At 37.7% G+C, this 27084-nt stretch overlaps 3 protein-coding genes across 6 annotated transcripts in view; all 3 read right to left on the bottom strand.

The window, feature by feature from the left end:
- The window catches only part of LOC131075007 (glycerol-3-phosphate acyltransferase 9), a 211544-nt gene that overhangs the window by 26746 nt on the left and 157714 nt on the right, over positions 1 to 27084 (bottom strand). For all 3 annotated transcript variants that reach the window (XM_058011779.2, XM_058011794.2, XM_058011803.2), the window contains exon 10: positions 21090 to 21175. In XM_058011779.2, the coding sequence (XP_057867762.2) occupies positions 21090 to 21175 (86 nt within the window). The remainder of the gene's footprint in view (positions 1 to 21089; positions 21176 to 27084) is intronic.
- LOC131859804 (uncharacterized) lies at positions 9623 to 11364 on the bottom strand. The gene is made up of 3 exons (XM_059213889.1): positions 10932 to 11364; positions 10410 to 10818; positions 9623 to 10310 (listed from the first exon to the last, which is right to left on the bottom strand). The coding sequence occupies exons 1-3, from the start codon at positions 11319 to 11321 to the stop codon at positions 9712 to 9714; spliced, it is 1398 nt and encodes a 465-aa protein (XP_059069872.1). The 5' UTR covers positions 11322 to 11364; the 3' UTR covers positions 9623 to 9711.
- LOC131066903 (uncharacterized) lies at positions 11649 to 13411 on the bottom strand. 2 transcript variants are annotated; one of them, XM_058001789.2, is made up of 3 exons: positions 13010 to 13411; positions 12026 to 12705; positions 11649 to 11910 (listed from the first exon to the last, which is right to left on the bottom strand). In XM_058001789.2, the coding sequence occupies exons 2-3, from the start codon at positions 12655 to 12657 to the stop codon at positions 11670 to 11672; spliced, it is 873 nt and encodes a 290-aa protein (XP_057857772.2). In that variant the 5' UTR covers positions 12658 to 12705; positions 13010 to 13411; the 3' UTR covers positions 11649 to 11669. The 2 variants fall into 2 exon arrangements, with proteins under 2 accessions (XP_057857772.2, XP_057857771.2); XM_058001788.2 differs by lacking the exon at positions 13010 to 13411 and having other exon boundaries at positions 12026 to 12819.

Below are 27084 nucleotides of genomic sequence, written 5' to 3'. Positions count from 1 at the left end.
CTATTTCCGTCTGTCCATTGGTTTGTGGATGATAACTGGTGCTATGATTCAACTCTGTACCTGTCAATCTGAAAAGTTCTCCCCAAAATATGCTCAAAAATCTGCTATCTCTATCACTAATTATAGTCTTTGGTAAACCATGCAATCGGAAAACCTCTCTGAAGAATAACTCTGCAATCTGAACTGCTGAAAATTCTGTAGTGATAGAAAAGAAGTGTGCAAATTTAGTTAATCTATCAACCACAACAAATATACAATCTTTACCTTGGGATTTCGGTAAACCTGTGATGAAATCCATGGATATACTTTCCCATTTCTGATCTGGTATAGGTAGTGGTTGTATTAAACCGGCAGGATATGTTTGTTCTGCTTTATTTTGCTAGCAGGTGGTGCATTCCTTGACATAGCGTAGGACATCGTTTTTTAAGCCTTTCCAAGTGAACCTTTCTCTTATCTGACGATACGTTTTGAAGTATCTAGGATGCCCTGCTAGAGGAATATCATGCATAGATTGGAAAAAAAATTCTTTTAACTTCGATCCTGGAGTTAAATAAACCCTGCCCTTGTAATAAATAACATCATTAACAACTTTATATTTATCATCTTGTATATCACCACCTATCAAATCACATGCAAAAGAATCCTTTGAATACTCGACCAGTAATAAAGATTTCCAATCAGCTGTTACGACAGATAACGCATTGATTCCAGGCCTTCTAGATAAAGCATTAGCAACAACATTATTTTTACCTCTTACATATTCAATCTCAAAGTCATAAGCTTGAATTTTACTGATCCACTTCTGTTGCCTGTCATTTAAATCTTTTTGTCCCAAGAAATATCCCAGACTGTTATGGTCAGTTTTCACCACAAATCTGCTACCAACCGAATACTGTCTAAATTTTGTCAAAGCATGCATGATTGCCAACATTTCTTTATCATAGAGAGAATATAATTTCTCAAGTTTATTAAGTTTCTTGCTTTCATAAACTATAGGATGTTTGTTTTGCATTAAAACATCCCCTATTCCATCACCAGAAGCATCACATTCCAACACAAAAGGCTGATTAAAATCTGGAAAAGCAAGTACTGGACAAGAACTCATTACCTCTTTAAGTTTCTCAAATACCTGTTGAACTTCCTCCGTCCAACTGAATGCCCCCTTTTTGGTAAGATCTGTCAAGGGTGCCCCAAGCTGTGAAAAACCTTTGACAAATCTCCTGTAATAACTGCATAAACCAAAGAATCCCCTTAATTCTGTAAGGTTTCATGGTGGTGGCCAATCCAAAATGGCTCTTATCTTTTCTTGATGAACCTGTACCCCTGTTGCACTGATCATATGCCCTAAATACAAAATTTCAGTCATTTCGAATTCACATTTAGACGCCTTTGCATACAGTAATTGTGATTCCATAATACAAAAGATTATATCAATATGTTTCAAATGCTCTTCCCAAGTTTTGCTATAAATCAATATATCATCAAAGAATACGAGCAAAAATTTCCTTAATTGTTTGTTAAAAATATGATTCATACAGGACTGAACTGTTGCTGGAGCATTTGTTAGACCAAACAACATAACCAAGAATTCATAATGACCATAATGACAGCGGAAAGCAGTTTTATGAATGTCTTGTTCTCTTAACTTAATCTAATGATACCCTGATCTCAAATCAATTTTAGAAAAATAAATAGCACCATGCAATTCATCTAACAATTCATCAATTCGAGGAATTGGACCTCTGTTTTTTATTGTTTTCTTGTTAAGAGCTCTATAATCAATACACATTCGAAGAGTTCCATCCTTCTTTTTGACCAACACTACAGATGAAGCAAAAGGACTAGAACTAGGTCTGATATGTCCCATATCCAATAACTCCTTAATTGCCTTTTCTATTTCATCCTTGAATGTTTTAGGGTGTCGATAAGGAGTAGTAATCACTAGTTTAACACCTTCTTCTAGTTCAATAGTATGTTCAAAACCTCTATCAGGTGGGAATCCTGGAGGAATATCATTAAAAAACAAATGATGTGAATCTAATACTGTTAACAAATCAACTTGATAAGATTTAGATTCAAAACCTGATACCTTGTTGGGGATTAAACATTGTGTTGACCATGCCACATCTCCATGTCTGAAAATAGCTTCCATTCTTTTTGCACTGATGATCCTAGGGTGACTGCTAGACATACCACAAAGGACTACCTTCTTATAATCAATTTTAAAAGAGAACTCCATTCTTTTAAAGCTCTGTGTATATTCATCTAATGTTTCCATCCACTGTATGCCCAAGACAACATTAGTGTCAGCCAAATCAATCACATAGAAATCATCAGTAGCAGTGTAATTGCCAAGAGTAATATTCAATTTAGGAACTTTATGAGTGCTAGACAAATTAGTTCCACCTGCTACTCTAACATCAAATCCCTCATGTTTTTCAATCTGCAAACCACGTTTTTCCACAAGTGCTGCATCTATAAAATTATGAGTAGAACCACTATCAAGCATAACAATTACACGTCCATTCAAAACTCCTCTAACTCTGAAAATATTATAATGTGGGGTTCCTATCATGGATGCTATTACTCCTCCTTGTTTGGTACCTGTTTCTGACTCAGTATTCTGAGGTGCTCGTTCTATGTTAGGATCAACATTCTCTTCATCCTCACTGTCAGACATAACCTCAATATAATGAATTTTTCCCTTCCCTAAACAACTGTGTCCAGGCTGCCATGCTTCCCTATAGCTGAAACATAGTTTTTTCCTTCTAAGCTCTTCTCTTTCCTCTTTATCTAGCCTGTTTTTAGAGAAATTATCTTTGTTGAAAGGTTGTTTGTCCTTTTCCAGTTTAGGAGGTGGTCCTTTGTTAAAAAGTTTTCCTTTTGAAGATGGTTCTAATTCTCTTGCTCTTTTGACAGTTGTTTGTAGAGTAAGGGGGTTTAAGGATTTAACCCACCCTTTGAGGGAATCAGACAATCCATCTATAAATATCACAATCTTATGTCTTTCTGAAATTCCAGTAACTAAGACAGCCAAGTTTTCAAATTCAGAAATATATTGTTCAACAGTTCCAGTTTGCTTAAGCTGAGTCAAATCCTTAAGATGTAATTCGAGATCTTTAGAATCAAACCTTTCAATAAGCTTCTCAGTGAACTCAACATAAGTGCCTATCAAATTATGACCCAAGGTTATTTGTCCATGATGCCACCATTCATGTGCTACACCGTCAAGATGTAACGCAGCATATTTAATTGCCCCTTCTTCCAACATAGGATTTAATTGGAAGTATGTATCTAATTTTTGCACCCAAGCCCGAGTAGTTGTCTTACCTGAACCATCAAAATAAGGAATGGACATTTTCCCAATTTTTCTTTGTAATTCACTGTTATTTCCTCACTGTCCTCTTGGCCTATGTTTCATTCTGACATCTAAATATTCTTTAAATGTCATTGATGATCTGAATTCTTCACTAGAACCTAACCAGTCCTGATGTATTTCTTCCTGTATTTCTCTTATTGTAGGTTCATTTTCAGGTGGCTGGTTTCTAGCAGTAAATGTAGGCATAAATGGTCTAGATGTTCCTGTTCTTTTTGGCTGATTATTTACTGATTGTCCATCTCTACCCCCATTGTTTCCTCCATTATTTTGATGTTGATTATTCTATCTTCCATTATTTTGGTGCTGATTTATATCATTGGCCATAAACTAGGTCATCAAGTTGGTCATTCTATTAACGTTATCTTGCATATCTTGCTGACTTCTAATTAGTGCAGCCAATAGATCCCTATTGTTATCTGGGTCTCCCATGTTGGTTTCAAAGATAAATTCCTCGTCAATTCTATGTGGCTATCCTCAATTTCAAACGGAATAGATGAACTATTCTGTGCTAAAGGAGAGTTTGGAAATCTGTTTTGACCGGCCCTAGTACTTCGGAAATTATAATTTCCCTGGTGCATACTCAACTGTGCATTAAGTTTTCCTAAAACTACCCTACAGGCTGGCATGATTCAAAGCTCTGATACCACTGTAAAATTCCCTAATAGGACTAATCGTGTATATATGTATTGCCCAGATTGCCTAAAGTGTTTTATTCAATTTAACAATTGCCTAGGACTTTAACAAATCACTTCTCTTTCCAGAATTAACTTTCATAGAATTTAACAGATTGCCTAGGAATAATATAGCTTCTGACATTCCAGAATGAACTTTTATAGTATTTTCCGACTGTCATTAAATAACATACAATTGAGAATTTTATGGTGCACTTGCTAATTGTTGTGGCTGTTTGCGCTACTCCCGTGACTGTTGACTACTTGGACAGCCTCCATATATTCCCCATGAACTCTCTATAACTATAGATGACTCTCTGGTCGAATACGATATGCAATCTGCTCCACGGTGTACCTTTTACGCATTAACTCTCTTTTACGGCTCCCACTATGCATTCCCAGTGAATCATGTTTGCTCCATCTACGCAATGCTTTCGAAGATTTATTAGTTCTGCAAGGACACGTCCGGGACTGTTGATTCCATGCGAACAAAGAGGATTGTTAAACACGTCACACCCGATATCGGGTCTCCCGGAAATGAAAGGAACCTTACACCGTTCCCGCACACGAAGGAAGGAATAGCGTTGGCGATCTTCCTGCGTGTCTCTCCTCCAACATCCGCCTCACTGGTATTGTTGATGGCAATCTTACTTACTAGTTGCTTGTGCCCGATATCCTCGATGGGAGTTCCGTGTAACAACGATGCTCTTACGTTCAGATTCCTAATAATTGCGGCACTGCACCTATGTCGTGATCCTTCTCGCCGAAAATCTGAAGAGCGAACCAGACTTGCAACAAGCTTCTTTGTAAGGTTTCAACCCGAGTCACAATGTCTCAAAATTCCAATAGGCCAGTCGTAGGCTGGTGAAAGGATTAGTTTAATATATTTGATGTCTCGCAGACTATCAAATGCTTCCTCCAACAAGTTCTATTTCATAACCTCCACTGTGTTTTATCTCGGCTCCCATCCATCCTTTTATTGCATCAAGTAGTTAGAAATCCCGTAATAGTTAACACCATTTACGGTACTAATCAGAAAGATATAAGATAATGTCTTTTAATCATAATGCAAGTGAATATTAATTATTTATATAAACGAATGGGAGGATTTATATAATATAATTAATATTTTTAATGCATTATTCAATCATTTGTTAGGGGACATGACAAACCCCAATCCCTAACCCTCACAGAAACCTCTTTCCCCAATCTGTGTGAATGATTCTTCCACCTATCACCTAAACAACTAGTAAGGATATCGACTTCTACCTTGACTTTGCGATGAGGATGTCTCTTGATATCTTTTAGTCTCATCCAATATAAGCGCTTGGAAGTGGTGCTGCTACACCACAAGTTAAGCAAAGTAATAGCTTGCACCAATTGTGACCACCCTTAAATGAATTGACACTTCAACCCTTTTGAAAAGTTGCTGATAGAAGAACTACAATCATTGGATATGATGAAGCTGATTCTTCTCACTGGTGTTGTGTTCCTTCTATAACTTCTCCCAATGGTTCAATATAATTACCTCCCATGAAGATATTAGAATCTGTCCTTTCCCACCATGTCAAACAGTACCAATATTCATGGCGATAGCTTATTGACCTTCAATCAATAATTTTAATAATCTCTTCTTCAGACTTAGGGGTAAATGGCCAAAATATTAAATAAGACCATCCAGAAATTATTATCACCAGCATATGATACGGATCGACATCCTTCAAATATTAAAGATAGACTTCATATAACGGTATAACCCTTATGCCCAAATTGAAGTCTCACCAGTTAATAAAATAGAGACCAATATAGATTTCTAACAAAATATATGAAGCAGACTTTAAGCAATATAAACCTTTCACTTAGATACCCAGAAATATAAAAAATTCAGAATATAATCACCTTATTCTCCAAATAAGAAATAGAAGCAAATATCATTATTTCTGAAACAAAACCCTTGCAAATTTGCTTCCAATGGAGACTTCACAAATCTGACTAGATGTAGACTACATCACGAATCCACCCCTTAGGGAGAGCTAAGTTTTCGTCCAACCCTTTTGTCGAACTTCTAAAGATTTTTGTCCCCAGAAATCATAAAACGTTTATCAAATTCATAAGCAAACCCTACTCCACCCAGCCCACTTCCTTATAAAGAACTCCAAGAAACATCTAGAAGCTTAAACCAACTTTAATTTTTATCGTAATTGGAAAACTCTACTAAATGAAATAACATTATAATAATATTTTATTATTTTATTACTATATAATTAAATTAATTAATATTAAGTCATCATTTGAATATTTTATTTATTTTTTGACAACTTAATAAAAATCATTTTAATTGTCACCTTAAAAATTGGGAAAATGGCAATCCTCTGTTCCCAAAGATTGCTTGCCCTTAACCAGTCCACTATCAAAAACTGTCATCTGTACCTGCAAACTGAAAGCAAATACCAGGATCCCAAACCAATCGTGGAGGACAGTATGAAAACCTACTGAAAGCTCTATGCTGCACCATGACTGCAAGTACTACCTTCTTAACTCTCCTAGACACAAGCTGAAAGATCCTCTGAATGACATCAGCAAACTTGCCAATGCAATCCTTGGCCTTACCCAAATTCAGCTGTGCTACTCTGATATACATACACCTATGCCATAAATTGTGAAGCAACTCATCAAAATCCATATGTAACAATACATAAAACACATCAATGCCTGGATCCCAAATCCATCAACCATCCAAGCTGAATGTAAAGTGATAGATGTCTCTTGCCATGGATACACTAACAATCCTCCATCTAAACTAGTAGATTATCAAATGATGTGAAAAGTACTCTTCACATGTGCATAGAGAAGCATAACAGTCCATCTAACGCTGATGTTATAAATCAGGCCAGCATCATACCAACTGAAAATCAGGCCTAAGATAATGTCAATCTCCCAAACCATTTAATGATTTAGTATCCATCTCATGCTAATTGCCAACAATGTAATCATGATCCCACACTCCAACACAACCGACCAGCCAATGTAAGCCATGACAATTCCGAAGATGCTATAACCAGCCAAGTAGAACAGCCACCCACCATTAAAGTATCCATGTCATTTGATTTAAGTCCTAGCATTAGGACAGCTGCATACCCAAAAAAAGTAGGTGTCACAATCAAATCTGCATTATGGATGTCTTCATATGTAAGGGCTGCCAACTCATGATTCTGCATAGGTAAGGGAATGCTGTTCCAAATCAGGAAATCAGTCCTTTCATCATCCCTTTCTTCAACTGCTGATACAAAGTCAGACTGAGTAGTCTGAATTTTCAACTTTTACCTCATACCTGTCAATCCACTCTTGGATGTCCTCAATGCAAGGCTCATGTGCTGACAAAGGACTGCTGGTCAAACTCAGAAAATCAGAATCGTGTTCATGCCTCTTCAAAGTGTCTTTGTTGTCCTTTATTGCATCTTCTTCCAAGGTAGGTTACCTCTTCATAAGTGCTGATCTATGAGGTGTGTCCGGCTGAAAGCCACACGTTCTCCTAGCTGCCTTAGCTGGTCATAAAACTGATCCATACCTGCACTTCATTAGCTGTTATGTTTTTTGCTTCCAACCAACTCCATGGTGAAGTATCCATGACAAACCAAACATTATCAGATTGTAGGATCTTCTTGTTAGGCAATCTCTTAGTCTCTACAATCAGCTCTCTAAGACAATATGCCTCATATGATCTTAACAAGTACTCCGATGTAATCAGATGTATGAAACAAGGGAAATCAATCTCACCATGGGTTGTCATACCTTGCATGTAACTGGAATCTATATACTCCTCATGTCCTTCATTGTTACCTGACACAAAATTGATCTCACCAATCCCATATCTGCAAGCCAACTCTTTATGTGAAGGTTGCGCCAAAATATAGGTATTCTCCTCCAAATCTCCAAGTGGCTGATTAATGATTGCATATTCTTAAATTTTGTAATCACCATGAAAACTCAAGGGCACAATATCTGACTCTTCTCGATCCACAATCTCATATAGCAGAAGTGAACTTGTGAACATGGTTTCATCTTCTTTAGGATTCCCACATGATGACTTATTTTTGGCTTCCTCATGATCATTTGTAGGCTGCAAATTACATGGAGGCAAATCCTCTTCCATATAGCATCTCATGTCCCAATGTTGCAACACTTTGATTAAGTTTTGTTGATATTCCAAATTGGTTTGCACAAATTTTTGCATCATTTTAACACAATCTTCCGTACCAGCAATAAACTTCTTATCCATCTTCAACAATCACCCTAAGACTGGCAAGATGCATAGCTCTGACACCACTTATTGAACCCCAAAGATTATATATATGACTTAATATTTCTCAGACATAACAACTTCATAATTTGAATCATTTGATTTATTTTCTCAGTTATCAGAAATCAACACAGAACCATTGAATTAAACAGAAGACCAAATATTACATTCAAAACAACTACAATGTCACACGGAATGCAATCCTCACATGTATTCAAAATGTTACCAGACTTGATTCCCTTCTTCGATTTGATGCTACAGAACTTGATGAGGCTAGAGAGAAGACCAGTATTTGATCAGACCGATTCGTTTCTTCAAAATTGATTCACTTTTTAACTTTGCAGATGCCGGAGACAAACTGCAAAGGCAACCCTGATCCTTATCCTTCCTGTCACGCACAGAAACCTCTTTTCCCAGTCCGTGCGAATGATTCTTCTACCTATTGCCTGAGCACCTGGTAAGGATATCGACTTCTGCCTTGACTCTGCAATGAGGGTGTCTTCCGATATCTTCTGGTCTTATCCAATATAAGCTCCTGGAAGTGGTGCTACTACTCCACAAGTTGAGCGAAGTAATAGCTTGTAGCGATTGTGACCACCCTTAAATGAATTGACACTTCAACCCTTTTGAAAAGTCGTTGATAGCAAAAATACAATCGTTGGATATGATGAAGCTGATTCTGCTCACTGTGCATTGTGTTCCTTCTGTAACTTCTCCCATTGGGTCAATATAATTACCTCCCTTGAAGATATTAGAATCTTCGTCTGTCCACGCCATGTCAAACAGTATTAATATTCATGTCGATAGCTTATTGCCCTTCAGTCAATAATTTCAATAATCTCTTCTTGCCAACTTAGCAGTGAGCAGCCAAAACATTAAATAAGACTCTATGCAAAAATGAAATATTATCACCAGCATATGACATGGATTGACATCCTTCATACCAAAGAAACGGGACTCGGACTCGGCTCGGACTCGGCAAGGCCAAATCGGACTCGGACTCGGGACTCGGCATCAGACTCGGCTCCAGACTCAGCTGGACTCGGGAAAGTGAAAAACTCAAAAAATTTAGAGATTTTTTAAGATTTAAAACTTGTTTCATGCACCCTTTATTGAATAAGACACAATAACATCATCAAACTTGGCTCATTTCATTACATAATACATACACAAGTATACATCTATGATCTATCACATAAGCATAAACGCAAATTGTAGCTGAAGGAAATAACAAACATAGATATATAAATATTGTCAAATGTATACAATATTACAAAACTCATGGAATAAAAAATCCATGTCATCATATGATCATCATCAAATGTTCCATACAAATAACAAAGGTAAATACATCTACAAGCCTATGGCGCAGAGGAGTCTGCACCCTCCGGCCCCGACGTTGGCTCCGATGAAGGCCCCGGCCCCCTACGAAGGCGTCTAAGGTAGGTCATAGATGATTGGGCAGCCATAGCCGCTCCTCGTGACACCACGCCATGCTCACCAACATCAGGAACATCTGTGTCACTGTCACCATCTGTGTCACTATCACCATCTGCCTCTGAATCTCCTCTCTCTGCTCGTGCTCTCTGCTCCTCCTCTGCCATGGCTACAGCCTCAGCCTCTATATCTACCTGGTCGATCCAATCAGTGTCATCATCACTAAAGACAGCCACAGGATCTGTCTCAATGGCCCACTCTGCCTCAGGATCAACCTCATCTAGAATGATAGGAGAGATGTCAGCTAATGCATTCTTTCTCATTCTCAGGCGGAGGTTGTAGTGAACAAAGATAAGATCATTCATCTTCTCCACGGATAATCTATTGCGCCTCTTGGAGTGTATGTGCTCAAACATACTCCAATTGCGCTCACAACCAGATGCACTGCATGGTTGGCTCAAGATGCGAATGGCCAACTTCTGAAGATTTGGTGTCGTTGGGCCAAAAAAGCTCCACCAATTATCTGAGTTTGAAATGAGAAAAATAAATAAAATCAATCTCTCATAAACTCATTTAACAATATACAATAAAACTAAAATTAAGCCTTACAATTTATTTTTACCTGGCATCATAGTTGTCCTACTTTCTTTGGCGATAGGACGAGAAAAGGTCTCCCCTTGTGCATTTGAGAACAACTGTAGCTCTCGCATAAGATCTGTCTGAGTACAACCAACAGGTGCCATCTTCTCCATGACTGAGTATAGCCCATCAAGGACCTCCGCATCAGCCCTGAAAGTAGGGCTAAAATGGAATGCCGGATTCAAATAATAGGCTGCTGCATGGATGGGCCTATGAAGCTGATGATGCCATCTCTTATCAATGATCTGCCAAATGGGACCATACTTGCTCTCATCTCCTGCATAGATAGATTTGATGCCCTCTTTCGCCCTATCCATGCCCTCATATATGTAGCCCATTGCGGGCTTTTCTCCATCCGCAACTCGCAACAAAACCACCAAGGGCTTAACAAACTGTAAAATTGAAAATATTGTGTAATTTAAAACATGAGCAAATAAGAGAATATGATGAATAAGTTATAAAACAAAAAGTTAAATAAAAATTGTAGAATTTATAAAAAAATTACCTTCACTATCTCATCACAAGGGCTCCAAAAGCCTCGCTCATCAAAAATGCAGTCTGCCATATCTTTCCCTGCTGGGGTGGCAGCATAGGATGAGGAAGACCACTCCTCACCAACAATCATACGTCTCAAGGCCATCTTACAACGAAGCATGGACTGCAATGTGATGAAGTTTGTGGCAAATCTTGTGATTCCTGGACGAGCTAACTCCTTATGCTCTGTGTATTGTCTCATAAGAGCCAACACCCATGAATGATTATATACAAATTTGCACACATTTCTTGCCTTTTCTACACATGTCTTGACCCATGGAAGTTTTCCAATATCCTCTAACATGAGGTCAATGCAATGGGCGGCACATGGAGTCCAAACTATAGATGGGCGCCTCTCCATCAATAGTCTGCCTGCAACAACATAATTTGTTGCATTGTAATTAATGAGGTTACAAAATAGAAATTAATTTGCAAACAAAATTAGTTTGTAATCAAAAGTTTACCTGCAGCAACATAATTTGGTGCATTGTCAGTCACCACCTGTAACACGTTCTCTTCACCCACCTCATTAATCACCTCCTCTATCTGCTCACATAGGTAGGTGGCATTCTTGCAATGGGCGGAGGTATCAATAGACTTGATGAAAACGGTGCCCCCTGAAATAAAAAAATAAAGCAAGATCAATGATCATTCAATAAATCATTAAATGAAAAATAAAAAATTAATGCCTAAATGAAACTAAAATTAATCAATCACCTGCGGAAGAAACAAGAAAATTAAGGAGAGTTCTATTTCTCCTGTCTGTCCAACCATCAGTCATGATGGTGCAACCTTTAGTGCTCCATATTTGGCGTTGATCACCCAATTCTTTCTTCACATCATTCAACAATTCAGTCAAAATGGGTCCCCTCAAATCAAACTTAGAAGGGGCTTTGAACCCCGCCCCACAAATGGTAAGGGCATCAACCATTTCTTGCCAATAAGGTGACCTGTCACAAATAATTTTAATGAGATATGTACTATGTATAATGAACTATATACAACAAAAATTAATACGAACAATCAAATTATAAAAATTAAAACAATCAAACATAAAACATTTACCTGGCTGTGAAGAATGGAATACTGCCATAGATCCAAAATCTGCCAACTGCCATTTTAGCAGCATCATGGACCTCCTTGTTCCAACCCATGTTCTCAAGTGACTGTTGGGACCCAGGAGTAGTGCGAGGTGCAAAAAAGGTATCCAACCTAGATTTACGAATCCTAGGTCCAATGCTAACACTCCCACTACCACTGCCAGTGCTAGGAACATGAGAAGGGGCAGAGGCACTGGCACTGGCACTTATAGAAGCAGAACCGGAAGCATGAGTAGTAGCAAAATGAGTGGGACGATATGAAGGTAAGGAAGAAGGCCCTCCAACACAACCTAATTGTGTCCCTGTTCCTAAAGGTGCATGTCTCCCAATGACTGTGAGATCCTCTTTTTCTTTCCTTTTCCTTTCAATTTCTTCAACCATTACATAGCAATCACGTACGGCCTCAGTGACTGCTTTTGTGCATGGGTCGGCATCATGCCCACGCACACCAGCAATATGGTATTTCAATCTATATATGCCTCCATGGAATATTGTTTTGCAAAATATACACTTTGTTTGCCCTTTTCTTTGCCCTGGAAAATCCTCATGATATTTCCAAGCAGGGTCCTTTCTAATGGGAGGTCTAGAAGAGGACATTGTATGATTGTTTTGTGAAACTTGAGGCAAATAAGAATGTGAAGGTTGCTGCAATAAAACATTACAAATGCAAAAATAAATTAAGACATTCATTCTGTGTTGTGCATTCATAATTTCATTCTCATTGAACATTTTTTTCAAAAAAGCTAAAGTAGGGTTTGCAATTTTATTTTTTTTAAATTGTAGGGTTTGTCAAACCATACTTCAAAAAAAAAAAAAATTACAAACCCTGGGCCTACATAGTAACATAGAAAAGATTTTGGAATAAAATGTAAAACTTTCAAAAAAAAAAGAATAGAAAAATGAATTTTTGCATATAAGAAACAAAAAAATCTCAAAAAAACAATGTTACCTCTTAGAACTCTTGAAGAAAATTGAAGAAATTGAAGAAATCTTCCTTGCTGGTTTTTCTTCAATGCACCCTTGTTATTCTTTTTATCTCACTTTACTCCTCCTATTTTTGCAAATGAATGAAATGAAAGTCACTTTTAGGTATAAAACAAAAATAACACAAAAAAAACAAGTCAAAAAAACCATTTAAAATTGTTTTTTTTTTAACTTTTCATTGACTTCGCCGCCGGCCGAGTCCCAGGCACGGGACTCGCCGAGTTTGGCGAGTTTGGGCCAAACTCGCCAAACTCGGCGAGTCTGGCGAGTCTGGCTCCTGGACTCGGCAGAGTCCGAGTCCGAGTCCCCAGGACTCGGCGAGGGTGACTCGCACTCGGACTCGCCGAGTCCAGGCGAGTCCAGGCGATATTCGTTTCTCTGCTTCATACATTAGAGATACACTTCATATAACCCTTACGCCCAAATTGAAGTCTCATCATTTAATAAAATAGACACCAATACAGATTTCCAACAAAATATATGAAGCAAACTTTGGGCAATATAAGCCTTTCACTTGCATACCCAGAAATATAAAATATTTAGAATGTAATCACCTTATTCTCCAAATAAGAAATAGAAGCAAATACCATTATTTTGTATCAAAACCCTTACAAATTTGGCTCCAATGGAGTCTTCACAAATTTGCCCAAATGTAGACTCCATCACGAATCCACCCCTTAGGAAGAGCTAGGTATTCGTCCAACCCTTCTATCAAACTTCTAAAGGTTTTCGTCCCTAGAAATCATAAAACGTTTCTCAAATCCATAAGCATACCTTACTCCTCTCAGCCAACCTCCTTATAAAGAACTCCAAGAAACATCTAGAAGCTTAGGCCAAATTTAATTTTTATCATAATTGGAGAAATTGATTTAATAAAGTGACATTATAATAATATTTTTCTATTTTATTATTATTTAATTAAATTAATTAATATTAAGTCGTCATTTGAATATTTTATTTATGTTTTACAGCTTAACAAAAATCAAATTAATTAATTGTCACCTAGAACATTGGGGACATGACAGAATATGAGGTAATCTCATATGCCATAAGCCACTTGTTAACAACCTAAACTAGGTTGCCTAGCATCATGGACTGTAAAAGGATTCCATTTCCAATACATATAGGAAAGAAATGAAAGAATTTAAAGGGAAGACGAAATCTCAATGATAGAGGCTTCAATATTAGACTCATCAAGTGCTGGAAGCTTAGATCAAACAATCAATCTCAAGAAGGAGAGCAAATTCTAAATGCAATACTTCAAAAAAATAGTCCAATGAAGAAAATAAGAAAATTCCAAAAACAAGTAAGTTGATTAAGATGCCTAACAATGGGTAGTGTAGAAAAGATAGAAAATCCTAAAGATGTCTAGTGGAAACCTCCTGAATTGCATGAAGCTCAATGTTGATGAAACTATAAAAGGAAATTCAATATTAGTGCAGCTAAAATGTCCTTAAAGATGATGATGGAAAAATTCTATTAATGTACAGAGGGTACCACCTAGGTGCCTAAGTACTCTATGAGTCCTTTTGTGAGGGCCCACTAAAAGACCGTAGGAAACCCAGGCAGCCAGTGGTACCTTGGGTGTACCCGAGCTGAACCTGAGCATACTCAAGTGAACACAAGGTCTCAGACGCCCGAGGCATTGACTTTTCAATAACAAAAAAAACATTTTTTATTCTTGCAATCCCCTCAATGCATTATTTCACCCTAAAACAACATTATTTGGTGTTTGCAACTCATTTGACAAACACAAAGCACTAAGGAGAGCATTTTCTTCCTTCAAGCTGTCATTGTTGGATTTTAAAGGATGTTTCATTTTATTTCAAAGATGAGAGCTATGGGGGAGTTAGATCTACACCAAAAGGTTATAAATTGTTGCACAAGGAAGATTTAACCATAAAAGGTAAGTAAATTTTTTATTTTTTAAGTTTTCAATAAACTTTTTAGGATTTTTCAGGTTTTTTTTCGTAAGTTTATAATTTTATTTTTTTAACTTTTTATGCACAATAAGGGGTTATAGTGCTGATTTTTTTTCCTCAATTGTTTGTAATGTTTCTCATTTTAGGTTCATACAAAATGTTTAGAAGTGCTAGGTTGCCCAAAATGAAGATAGTTCTTTTAAACTTGATGCAATGTCACCTCTTTGGCAACATACAACAATGATTCAACAAATTCCTACATGTCGGGGTTTTCTTTGGCATTGTAGCCAATGTGGAAAAGACTATAAGAGTTCATATCTTTGAGCGAAAGCTCACTTATGTGCCATTCCTTTACAAAGAATAAAAGACCGTATAAGGCAAACAAAAAGGGTTGCCAAAGGAACAAATATTGGCTTATATTAAAGAGCAAGAGGATGTCGACAAGGCAAGAAATAGATCAAAGGCTCTTGCACATCCTATTGCCAAGAGAAGCTTGCAAAAACCTCCTAGTGGCTTCTCACAACCAGCTGGCCCACATCCTTTCATGCCAATGCCACCATCCTCTAAAGAAGAGAATATTTCAGTTTCGCAAAAAAGAGGCCCATTGGACAAGGCCTTCAAAATTGAAGTGAGAGAGATTGCAGATCAAAGTATTGCTCATTGCATTTATGGCAATGGGCTTCCTTTCAACATTGTTATATCACCTTATTGGCAGGAAATGGTGAATACCCTTTGCACTGCATGTCCTAGTTATGTTAGTCTTGGGTATGAAAAGGTGTGAACTACCTTATTAGCAAAGGAGAAAGCTTTAGTAAAGACATCATTGAGAGTAATCAAGGATACATGGCCTAGAACCAATGTCCATTTCTAATGGATGGAAAGATTGCAAAAATAGACCATTGATCAATGTTATAGTGTCCCTTAAAGGAGCAATGTTTTTGAAGGTAGTGGATTGTGAGGGATCAGTAAAAGATGCAAGTTTCATTGATAATATCCTCATGGAATCCATTGAAATGGTGGGGCTTCAAAAATTGCCCCAAGTCAATACGAACAACGCTAAAAATTGTAGGGCAGTTGGGTCTATGTTGGAGACTACATATAGTCACATATTTTGTACAACATGTGGAGTCCACTCACTCAATTTGATATTGCAAAATATTGGCACACAAATTGAGTGTGTCAAACAAATCTACACATAGGCTAGGAGATCCAAATGTTTGTGGCAAATCATCATATGTCACAAGCCATATTCAGGACCTCCAAGTTCGAGTTGTTGTAGGTAATTTAAATTTTATTTTTTATTTTTTTAATTGTTATTTTTTATCGTTGATATGTGACATGTATTTTTTTATACCACATTAGATTCCCAAAACATCATTTGCATCACATAATCGTCTTAAGACAACTTGACAAGGTGCATGAGGCCTTGAGTTCTATGGTCATAAACAACTTGTCAAGTGTATGAAGGCAATCATGCACAAAATGAGGCCAAAAAGTAAAAGCATTGATCCTAAATGATGAGTGGTGGGCTCGTGTCGAATACATTCTAAATTTCACTGAGCCCATCAGGAGCATGATTAGGTATGTTGATACTAATAGCTCATGTTTGGGTGAAATTTATAATGGCATGGACTCCATCTTGGAGAAAACAAGAGCAATAATAGAAGCCAAGGGACATGACCCAATGGTAACATTTTTCAAAATTGTGCAAAAGATTATCATTGATCGTTGGAACTCTTGACGTGTTTTTTATGACTACGTCTAACACAGAATAAAGTTACCAACGGTCACCTTACTCTCTCTTGATCAAAATGTGATTGCATGCTAAGATTACAGGAAGTTCAAACAATCGACTTCAAGGTTCCTTTATGCTACGGACGTGACTCAGTTGGCTGATGTGATTGCAGGTAATCCAAGGGGCCTTACGTTTGCATCGTTCTTTCAATTCTTTGTTGTGGTTGGAACCTCATCATCGGATATGGCAATTATGTGATGCTTCTGCTTCAAACGAACTGAACTGGAATGAACTGAAAATAAAGGGGAAATGTTTTTGAAAGATCTAAATCTACTCCTAAGGGCAGTGATATCAATGGATAGTGCTCTGGTGGACAAATTCCTGATAAACCAAGCTCTGCTTCGCCAAGATCAACTACAACTCCACAAGAACCGATGCAATCTTCTGGGGATGTTAGAGGACTTTCGAGAAAGTGCATTTGAATACCCAAAACGACAATCCAAACAACTATCCACAATCGAACTTACACAAATTCAGGGGCTCAAACTAACTTTACATTGCAACTTACAATCAGCAAAATGCAAAAAGTATTAACCATGGAAATTCATCGAACACCATTACATTTTCCATTGAAATCAACGCACTATACTACTTCTACTCTAAGTGAGGAAGGTGAAACCATGCAAGCTTTGAAAAAATAACTTAAGTGGACACAATCAAAGAACAATGTTTCACTGTTATTATCTCAAAACTTATCGCAACAATTTCATACAAGTCTCCCTCCTGCTTTACAAATGAGGGGGTCACCCCTTTATATAGGCCTCAAGCCATGATTACATGCAAACCCTAATTAGGGTTCCACCCGGGAAGATTCCTCACTCAAGATGCAACAAGGTGGGAATCAACAGTTAGTGCCCACTTAGCCCATATACAATAAATTAAAAAAATAACAAAATGGCATCCACTCATGCATTAAATGCACTCCATTACATCAAATTTGCCCAAATACCATGAATATTCTTCATGCAGACATAAATGCCCATCATTCTACATGAGACAGCTACATGTGGCAAGAATCTGTCATAAAATCATTAATATGGCGGCTGGATGCAAAAACATTCTTCATGCATTTAACATGCATTGACTGATCCACCACTTGGTCAAAATATTCCTACAATGAATGTGTCATCATGAAACCATAAATGCACCATCATCTCCTGGACGTGACGACTGCATGCAAAAAGATGCTCCATTGACTCAACATGCGCTAACCCGACTGCCACTTGGCGAGAAGCCCCTTTTCACCCCTTGGAGGAGATTTTCAACACTTTTCCATCATCTCCTATTTTTTAGAAACTTTCCTAAAATCTAGGAACCGGGTCCAGGAGAGAGAGAGAGAATTCTCTCACGAATCTAGAGCTGTAAAAAAAGTTAAATTCTAATGAGATTTTATGTCTAAAAATGGATTTTTCGAAAAATTTCTCGAGGGGAAATCTCTTCTTTTCTATCCATTCCTAACCCTCGTTTTCCCTTTTACCTTGGAGAGTTCTATCCTTGGGCGTGGAATCCACTGAGTGGTGGAATTTCATCATTTCATTCTTAGCCATGTGATTTTGGAATCCTACTTCTAGCATAGATGGAATTTTGACTCGATGAAGAATTCATGAAATTTGAGGTTTTCCAAGGCACCACTCTCCTAGCGCCCTTCTACTCCCTTGGGCGCCAAAATGCTCTAGTGAAGGATTTCTTCGTACTTTCAACTTTCCCTAGCCACCAAGCATTGGCGCCAGACCCCCCTACTAGGGCGCTAAACACACTTTGGGAAGAAATTTTAACTTGGCTGTATTTTCCATGACCAATTGATTTTGGCGCTCTTCCTTGTATTTGGGTGATGATTCCACCAAGGGGGGAAACTTAACATTTTGCTTATTTTCCATGGACCCCCAGTTTTGGCGCCCAACTTCCTTGCTTGGGCGCTATTCTTCATGCATCAAGGAATTTCACAAGTTTTGATTTCTCCATGCCTTTTCTAGTTTGGCGCCCCCTTCCAACCTTAGGCGCAATTTTGACTTGGGCTTGGAATTTCACTATCCTTTCATCTTCCATGTCTTCTTGGATTTGGCGCCCCCTCCTCATGCTTGGGCGCAACTTTGCCTAAGTCATAGAATTCACTTTTTGCTCATTTTCCAGAACTCCTTGGATTTGGCGCCTGGATTCATCATTGGGTGCAATATTAACTTGGAGATGGAACTTAGACTTCATTGTGTTTTCCATGACTTGTTGATTCTGGCGCCCCTCCCTGTGTTTGGGCGCAATTTCCCCCTTGGCTTGGATTTCACAATTCTTTGACTTTTCCATGAGCACTCTATTTTGGCGCTCTGATTATGTCTTGGGCGCCAAAACTCAGTGAAGAAGGAATTTTGATCTTTCATTGTCCAGACTTAGTCAATTTGGATGCTTTCAGACTCAGGATGCCACTTCAGGGAATTTGAAGAATTCTTCCATGCCTTAGGAGCTTTTGACGCCTTCCATTCTTGGACTGATTCCCACACAGCCAAATTTCGATCAACCTTGCTTGCTTTTGAATTTTCGGATTTAGATGAATCTTCAGAAATGCTCAATCTTCAATGTCTGCCTGCGAGGACCTACCACAAATAGACTTTCCAGAAATAGAAACTTTTCATAGTAAGTTTGTTTTTTGACAAAATGAAGACATTTCCTGACGCAATAAAATCCCTAAAAAATAGGAACTTTCTAAAAATAGCAAGTTGCTCCGATTTCGCTCAAATTTAACTGGGAGGTTCTTCGAAGGATTCTGATTCCAATTCTACGTTCAGTTTTTCCAAAACCCTAAAAGAAAACCCTAAAATCTAGGTTTGAAGGCCAAAACCCTAAAACAAAGAAAAAAGGCCCCAAACTTAGCCAAATTAGCTCAAACAAAAAGCAAACTTGATCAAATTGAACCCACTCACTTACAAGCTTAGAGAGATTGATGAGACTGTCGCAAAAAGACCCCAAAAACGAAAGCCAAAAGACCGGGAAGGCCTAAAAAGTAGGGGGTCCCCATTTGCAATGAGGCGATGTGTGAAAACGTCACAACAGGAACAAAATGACCACCCCCTTAGATCTCTTATCATTTGCTTTGTCACCAATGTATTATAGCAAAGAGGTACTTTCATTGCTGAGGAGGGTAGCACCATATCGAGATGGAGAGGTTGTTACTAGCTTTAAGGCCACATTTAGAAAGATATATTCAGATGAAGAAATCCAAATTATTGTCTTGAGCGACCTTGGCCACTTCATAGCTTCAAAAAATCATGATATTTCCGCTCTTCTAGACAAATATAGGAAAATTACTAATATGTGGTGGTAGCTACATGGTCGAGGCTCCATTTACTTGCAGCCTCTTGTAATTAAAATTCTTTGCCAAGTATGCATCTTTTTATTTTTCATTTTTCTCATTTTTCATTCGATGTCATCATACTATAGATTATATTTTATATATAATTTTATAATTATGTTTTAAGTTTGGTTCTTTTTATAAAATTAAATACTAATGTTGTATGCAAACTCAACAGGTTACAAGTTCTTCTTCACCTGAGCGGAATTGGAGTACATACTCTTTCATCCACTCAGTCAAGCGCAACCATTTCGGTGCAAAAAAAAGCAAAGGACAAAATCTATATACACTCCAACCTTCGTCTCTTTGTCACATAAGAAACCTAAATGCAATGAGGATCTGAAAAAGAATTGGGATCTAACCCATACGTGTGCTGATTTTGCTACAGTTGCACAGCTTGCCGAAGTCCCTATAGATGAGGCAGCTTCTATACTTGACAGAACTAGTGAGTACATACTCTTTCATCCACTCGGTCAAACGCAACCATTTGGATGAAAAAAAGCAAAGGATTTGGTCAATATACACTCCAACCTTCTCTCGTTGTCACATAAGACACCTGAATACGATGAAGGTCTAACAAAGAGTTGGGATATAACCCCTAGGTGTGCTGATTTAGATGCTACAGTTGCACAGCTTGCTGAAGTCTCTATAGATGACGCAGCTTCTACACTTGACACAACTAGTGGGAGTGACAACCATACCCAAACTGACAACTTAGTAAATTAGCATTAATTATCAAACAAATATTATGTAACACTCATAATGGTTGGCATCACTGGACGGGTAAAACAAGAAGGCATTGAACATGAAGATAATTATATGTTCCTGTGATACAATAAAGCATTTCAACAGCAAGTTCAAAAAAAGGTAACAATACAAGTTCTACAGTATTCACATACACTTATTACAAACTGCATTAACCTGTGTAAGAGAATAAGCAAACTTGACTTAATCCTGCGACTAGATATCATCGTATGTGGCAACATACTTCTTACTGTTCCAGAATGCATCGACAAAGATCTTGTTGTATTTTATTGCAATTGGACAAACAGTACACCCGAGCTCAAAAGCACCCTGCAAGACAAAATAGAGCAATATTATGAACACAAGAGAGTATTCACTATCAATTCAATGATTAGTACGTACAATGTGGTTTTTGCTAAATATCTTAGTGATATCCTCCATGTGTAAAGAATCAAATAACAATTCTATGAAAACTTGTCCTAATTTATAGCATTTTAATAAATACAGAGATCCTATTAAAACTCAGAGGGCACCTGGAGAAACAAATAATGGCAGACCACAATCACCACAATTGTACAGCAATAGGTGGATATTTGTGTGGTGGAAATGAAACTAAGATACTGAAATCTTCTAGAGAATAGAAGTGAAGTTGACCAGAGGGATGTACCCAAGGCATTCAGCCTTAAATGCAAATCCATTTAGATGACATCTATTAACAATCATCTAAGATCCACAAATTAAGGACCAACGGCAATGCCAATGAAGCACATCCTATCAGAAATTGATGATGATGAGCCCATTCCTCCCCATGTGCCTCAACGAGCCCCAAAGATACTTATGCAGCTTCCAGGTATGCAATAATTTTGAGGTCAGCTTCAGCAGCAAGCCAATGTCCATTGTCATCCTCTCCATGTTAATCCAAGAATATCAGTGTCTAATATTCCACCCAAATATGCTCCCCACACTTGAGCATATTCTGTGGAAGCTATTTACATATTGTGTCAACACAAAAATCAGATGTCCCTTCCAGGCCAATCAACATATTGTCCCCCTATCTTATAGTGATACCGATCCCTCATTGTCTGTCACTCAGAATAGAGAAAGAGCTAGAAGAAGCTGTGATCTAACTCGGTCCCTTAAGGCTTGGAGGCATGGTAACAACAGTTGGCCTCTCTCCCTTTCATCTGAGGCTTGGAGTCTTGGTAACAACAGGTATGCATGATATCACTCATGGTATGGTTAGCACCCAAACTGAAAATGGATTCAATAAGGTTGTCAAAATTTTAATGAAAAGGATCTTGAAAAATGTTTCTTTAAATGATGCACTGCTCACCTAGTTGACTGTTCTCAGGCTCAGAATAAATACAATCAGCTGTTGACAGATTGAATTACCCATTTAGTGGAAATATTTAATATCCTCGAGTGGAGGATATTAATGACCTTCTACCTACTGATAAGACCAGAAGAATTCTGTATGAACATTAAAAAACAACTAGAACAGCAGCCTAATCCATAGAGACAAGTTATGCCTGGTAAAAGCACTGTCAGGGCATTTATCATAGGTCTTGAATGATCTCATGTCATACAAAAGAATCAAGCTTGTATACCTAAATAGATTGGCATCCTCGAGAGCTCTCTCCAACTGCAGCAACCATAATGATACCAGAAAATGAGGACATGGATGAGTCATACCCTGGAGTGTAACAATTAAGGAAATTCTCTTTAGGACATCTGATCTAGTGCCTCTCTACATCAAATAACTTGGGGTCAAGATTTTTTATATTGGTATGAGATACCACTCCAATATAGGGCTCAAGAAAGTGCAAAAAGGAATCTCCCTCTATATGCATCTGTTTCTTGCTTGACGACTAAAAAGTAGTAGCTTAGTCATTTCTTTATCTGCCTGTTTTATAATTTGATCACTGGGTCCATGCTGGTCTGATTTTTAAAAGATCATCTCTGTATAAATGATAGCCCCCTTAAACCCACTACAGCCAGGGCCTAGGAATATATAAATACCTATGTTCCCCAGTGTTTTCAGGACAGGGATGACAGGAAACAGAGGAATACATCTCCAGGATGGCAGGGGATGGAAGGCCTTTTTCGGGGAGATGGCAGAGGAATACAATTAAGTTTAAACAAATACGGTAAATTTTAAAAATATAGGAAACTTAAATTATTTATATTAGAAGGCATTAACTTAAATTATGTTAGAGATAAGAGATTTCCACAATCCATAGAATAAATCAAAAGCTGTTTCTGGATTAAATTGTGTGCATGATTTTTGAATCAACGTTTTGATTTAATCCAGAAACAGCTTTTGAATTATTCTATGGATTGTGGAAATCTCTTATCTCTAATTGATACCCTTCATGGGAGGGAACTTTGTTTCAAATCTATGCAACTAGAATCATTGAGGATTAAACTGGCTAAGAAAGTTGCAGACCTTGGAAACGCTGATTCAAAAATCATGCACACAATTTAATCCAGAAACAGCTTTTGATTTAAATTATGTTCATTATAGAAACACAGGCCATAACATTAAAGTTAAATTGAGAATTCACGTCCAACCACAAGTTAAGCAACAATCTTCAATGGTTGACAAGAAGAGAATTTGTGATGATAAAGTAAAGGAGACCCACAATAATAGCTCTCTCTCTGCTGACATGTTTCAAAAATAAACTCAAACTGCCTACCATTTTTTATTGTTGTGCAGACTCCTTATGACAAACTTCCCAAATTGTTTTTTGAATTTTATATTACTGATCCTTCATTGGAATGCAGCGATCCACAGGCACAGATTTCCCTACATTCAGGCAAAAACAAAATACCACACTTCACCGAACTGCAACATAGACAAAAACAGATCCTCAACTATTGTTCTGCACAAATATTTCCTTGTGTGTGCCTCGTCTGAGAGCTTGACCAGTTCCAGTAATCAAACTATTCAGACAGGTTTTGATCTTTAATGTTCATGCAGTGACAATAATTCAAAGTTTTGCAGATGTTTAGAATGAAGTTCTCATTACCATACAGATTTTCAAATAAAATAGAAAAGGACAAACAAAATCATAAAATTTCCATTTTCTGAGAACAAAAACAGATTTCCTCTTTCAATGACCTTCCAGGCTCCCAACCCGTTCTATTTTTCTTAATTTGTTTTCTGTTTGGGTTATAACCCTACCTAAAGAGGGTCTAGGATGTTGGAAATGTCAAGGAACGTCTGGGAATCCCCAAAATGGCAGGGGACATCCATAGACATCCAATGCCATCACCCCAAATATCCCAGCCATTTACAGAATTTTTCTGGTCCACCTAGGACCCAGGGCCTGCCTCAGGGACATCGCTAAGGCATCCCCATGCTCCAAAATGAGATGGAGAAAGGGATGCCCAAAAAGACCAGGGACACATTCCTATGTATCATTGATATATACTTTTCTTTTAAGTAATGTAATTTTAAACTTCTTCAAAATAAAATAATTATCTTATTACAAATTAAAATTGATTTCTAAAGGTCTGGGACTCGCATAGAACTATTGTTGGAGATAATAGAGCAGCTACAAGTACGTCTTACCCAATATAAGATGCACATGGAAAAGGCCAAGGTGATAGTATCTAATTTTGAAATAGTAGATGGCACTTTTCTTATACTTAAACCAAGTTGTTCATTCTTGAGGAGAAAAAAACATTTACTTAATGTCTAAGGGGTTAAGGGGCTTTTCTATTTTTCAAAAGAAAATAATAAGAATACTATTAATCCACAATACTGAGATTAAGCCTAAGATACCCAACCCGGATGAACCAAGATGAGTTCTACAAGGATATGGTTAGGCAATACTAAAATTGACAGGACAGGTTTTTGCAAGATTTGACATAAGTTTTCAGTCATTTCCATTGACAGAATAGCAGAGCTGTTAAGGTGAGAACAGTCAAAGCAATACCTAAGGTTTCAAGCTCCATTAGTACCTGTCATGGTTCATAACAGCAGTTTCCAGTCATTTAAAACAAGAGTTCTGTCCTTCAAGACGAGGAATTTAAAAAGCTCAAAACAGCAGTTTTCACTCAATTATAAGTGGTTTGTGCAGTCCAAAGTCAGAGAATTCAGTCCCACAAAACAGATATTTAAGTTATAGGGCAGTAGATCTTCAATTTTTAGAAGCTCCTTTTACTATGCTCTCCATGTATATGACAGTCAGCTGATTTTAGTACACACAAGGCAATAGTTTTCAACAACATAAAAGTTGGGATTTTAGTGTAAAAACATCAATTTTTTGAATCAGATAAGAGTGCCGGTTTGGTCCTTAAGAATAAGTTTTATATCAGATTTTAGGCACCTTTCTCGTTAACACCAAATGCAATATCATTTCCAAATGGTGGAATCTCCTTCCAAACTAGTGTCAGAATATCCTTGAATCAAGAATACCAATTGGGAAATGTCAAAATCCAAGAACAAGGGTTGGTAGAACACATTTGTAAAGGTAATAAGATAGCATATGCACTTCAGAACAGAGATCTTATCAAGACAGGGGCCTCTCCTATCTGAGTAGAAAGTCAGGAATTTGTTGTTACTTGTGCCAATCACTTCAACCCTAAGACACAAGAGATAGGCTCATTGAATGGACAAGTTCTTTGCAAGCTCAATGGCGAGCCTGATACCATTGTGAGCATTTTCAGTTTTGCCATTGTATGAGGAAACACAAGAAATTGATTTGACAAAGTGTGAAGAGACATGGAATGCAAAAACCATGTGAAAATTAACTAAAACAAAACAAGGAGCGAGTCCCAAAGGGGTTTAAAAGGAATGAGTTCAAGGATGAACTTACTGTTATGACCACTCTTCTTAATTGAATAGTAGGGCAATTTAAGGAAAGCATATTCAAGTTGTCGATGTTTTAGAACATGAGCATGATATAAAAAGGAGAAATCTACTTGGATTGGGCCATCTTGATCAGCAACTGAATTCAAAAACAGTTAGTAAACTTGAGGAGGGAAAATAGTTAATTGACCATAAAACAAATGATAGATTTTATCCTTAAAGACATTTCAGTCTCAGATTCAGAAATTTTAGCTCCTCACTTCAAATTCAGAACAGCAGCCCCTATCTATGGCAGATTAGAACATCAAATAAAATACTTCTACCTCCAACAGTCGAGGATAGAAGTAGGTTACTTTTACAGCAATAAGATCACAAAAAAATGTGTAAAGACATTTTAGACTCAGATTCAAAAATGTTTTGATCAAGGTAAACGCTTTTGACTGGAGCTATGAACTGGAAATGGGTTTTGAAAGGACCCCGAAAGCTAAAGTTGGTTGCTAGGAAAGCACAAAATCTCCTCTTTGCCATCAGCTGAGTCAAAACCTCATATGGCATTGTCTATTCCAATGTTCTCCTCTCCAACCCCTCCTCACGCTTCTTCTCCTTCAAGGACTTCATACCATTCCCCATCACCATACCTATGGATGTTGCCTCAGCATCCAAACTCTTGATATCTTCCATTCCACCTCCCATTCCTTCCCCACCATGTCTGCAGAAACTTCCAATTCCTGTTTTTTCCAATCAATATTATTCATTTCCTTTCCCCTAGAAGGCAAGATCAGGATTGAGATGCATCAGAATGAGTGAGATCCAGGGTAACAGAAAGAGGAAATTTGTTTCTTCTTATCAAGTTGATTTTGTCATTTGATTTTAGAGATAGCTATTATTCCCAAGGAGAAAGTGGCACATGATGTTGCAGTTGAGCCAACAAACTTTTTGATGACCAACATTCATTTTGGGGCAGGAACGCGGCAGGGTGATGTTAATCTTTAAGGAATTCATAGCTCACCTCCTTCAGCCTACACCAAGCTCCACAGAGTTTGTCCCACAAATTTTGCATTCCATAGATCAGAAAGGCAAGTGATTCAGCTAGATGCACATGGGAAGAGTGCCAAAAAATGGATTGGTAAAATCTGTCAACCACGGTCAAATGTACTAAGCAGGTTATATGCTTTGTTGACAAAAGCAAAGCTTGTAAGAGAAGAGATTTTAGACCTAGAGCATGGTAGGACAAGTAGGGTTTCCTCCCACAAAGGCTTCATAGAAAAATCAAAACCCACTCTTACTCTTGGACCCTTGAAACTAACTGTGATGGGTGTAGTAACAAATGTCAAAGATGATCAAACATTCACTTGTTTGTGACTATGTATATTTCTGGTTTGGCTGCTTGATGAGGTTGTCACCATATTAGGATATCAGAAGA

Source organism: Cryptomeria japonica, chromosome 11 (assembly GCF_030272615.1).
Source record: "Cryptomeria japonica chromosome 11, Sugi_1.0, whole genome shotgun sequence".
NCBI lineage: Eukaryota > Viridiplantae > Streptophyta > Pinopsida > Cupressales > Cupressaceae > Cryptomeria > Cryptomeria japonica.
The sequence above is the reverse complement of the archived record's forward strand: the minus strand, read 5'-3'. Positions and strand labels throughout refer to the sequence as shown.